A 1517-nucleotide genomic window follows, 5' to 3' on the forward strand; every position below is an offset into this window, starting at 1 on the left:
TTCTCACTTCACTCATCATTCAAGGAAATACACTGTAGGTTCTCCTACAGATCAATCTTGTGGGAACTGTTTCTCAACCGAGGCTCCCTCTTCAGAAAAACTCTAACATGTATCAAGTTGATATTACACCAGCCAGGACAGTGTTATTGTTTGATATTTATACTGAATGTAATTCTTGAAGACAAAAGAAAGAAGAAAAATAGGGATAAGTTAGCAAGACGAAGTCTCAGTAGGTTTAAAACACTTGCTGTATATATCTGAAAACCTGTATTCAATTCAAACTTGAACCTACATAAAACTTATTTGGGAACATTACACACACACACACACACACACACACTCACACACACACACTCACACATCCATGCACACACGCACAAACACACGTGAGTATAAGTAGTAACAATTAATGAAAAAAGAGACCATGAATTTGAAAGACAGTAAGGAGGGGTATATGGGAGTGTTTGAAGGGAGGAAACTAAAAGGGGAGTAGGAGATATAGTTATAGTCTCAAAAAATAAAAAGAATTGTTAGAAAGTGGAAATAGAAAATTGATCTCACAAAGGTGTGTACTGAACTTTATTTGAGTGGCATAGCATGTATGTACATACATGTGCACATACATGCATCATACAGACATGCACACACAATATAAAATACTGAGGATGGAGCTGGAGATACGGTTTAGTAGTTAAGAATACTTGTTGCTCCTCCAGATGGCTTGAGTTTGATTCCCAGTATCCATGTGGTAGCTCACAGTCATCTTAACTCAAGTCCTTAGGGGATCTGACCCTAGCCACAAACATGGTGTGCAGACATACATGCCCAAAACACCCACGTACATAAAATAAATAATATTAGAAAAAGAAACAATGATAATACCCAAAGCAGGAAGAAAATATTCCCATGGCCATCACATTGGAATGTAGTTATTTCTAGGAAAGACCAGTGTGGTCAAAAGTATAACTTGCAATAAGTAAGCGCTAAAGTACGTAAAGTTGAACAGAGACAGTGAGAAATTGTCCGCAGTAGAAAAGAATAGTTTGCAGTGAATACGCATCAAAGAAGTTAAAGCTTAACAGAGACAGTGAGACTTTGCAGTAGGAACTCAGAGACTTCCTCTCACAAGGTCCTTTGGAATGCTTTGCCTAACTTGGTCCACTCCCACTCCTCCATTCCTGCAAGGACCTCTTTCTTCCTCCAGGGGGCAGCATAGAGCTCACAGGGCCTCAGGAGTCGCCTTCAGTTCCCACATAGAAACTGAACCTCCTTGTTCCTCTTCGCAGTAATGCTGCATTCTCCATTTTCTCCTGCATTCCCAATTTGCTAATCTGTTGGGCTCTTTATGATCTTTCCTCTTGCTGAACCAGTCTTCAGTCAAAAACCATAATAGACCCATCAGGATTATGCATGCCAGGCCGATCCGAATGAGATTCTGGGTTGTGTGTACCCAGAAGGCAGAGTCTGGATTCAGAAGACAGGGTGACTGCTGGTAGAGGCTACCCCCACCCCATCCT

The 1517-nt window shown here is 40.8% G+C and overlaps 1 protein-coding gene across 2 annotated transcripts in view; it reads right to left on the bottom strand.

Moving 5' to 3' along the window:
• Positions 1-551: 551 nt before the first annotated feature.
• Positions 552-1517, bottom strand: part of LOC127674009 (natural cytotoxicity triggering receptor 1) — a 9799-nt gene continuing 8833 nt past the window's right edge. For both annotated transcript variants that reach the window (XM_052169822.1, XM_052169821.1), the window contains one exon: positions 552-1464. In XM_052169822.1, the coding sequence (XP_052025782.1) occupies positions 1220-1464 (245 nt within the window). In that variant the 3' untranslated portion in view covers positions 552-1219. The remainder of the gene's footprint in view (positions 1465-1517) is intronic.

This window comes from Apodemus sylvaticus, chromosome 23 (assembly GCF_947179515.1).
Source record: "Apodemus sylvaticus chromosome 23, mApoSyl1.1, whole genome shotgun sequence".
NCBI classification, from domain to species: domain Eukaryota; kingdom Metazoa; phylum Chordata; class Mammalia; order Rodentia; family Muridae; genus Apodemus; species Apodemus sylvaticus.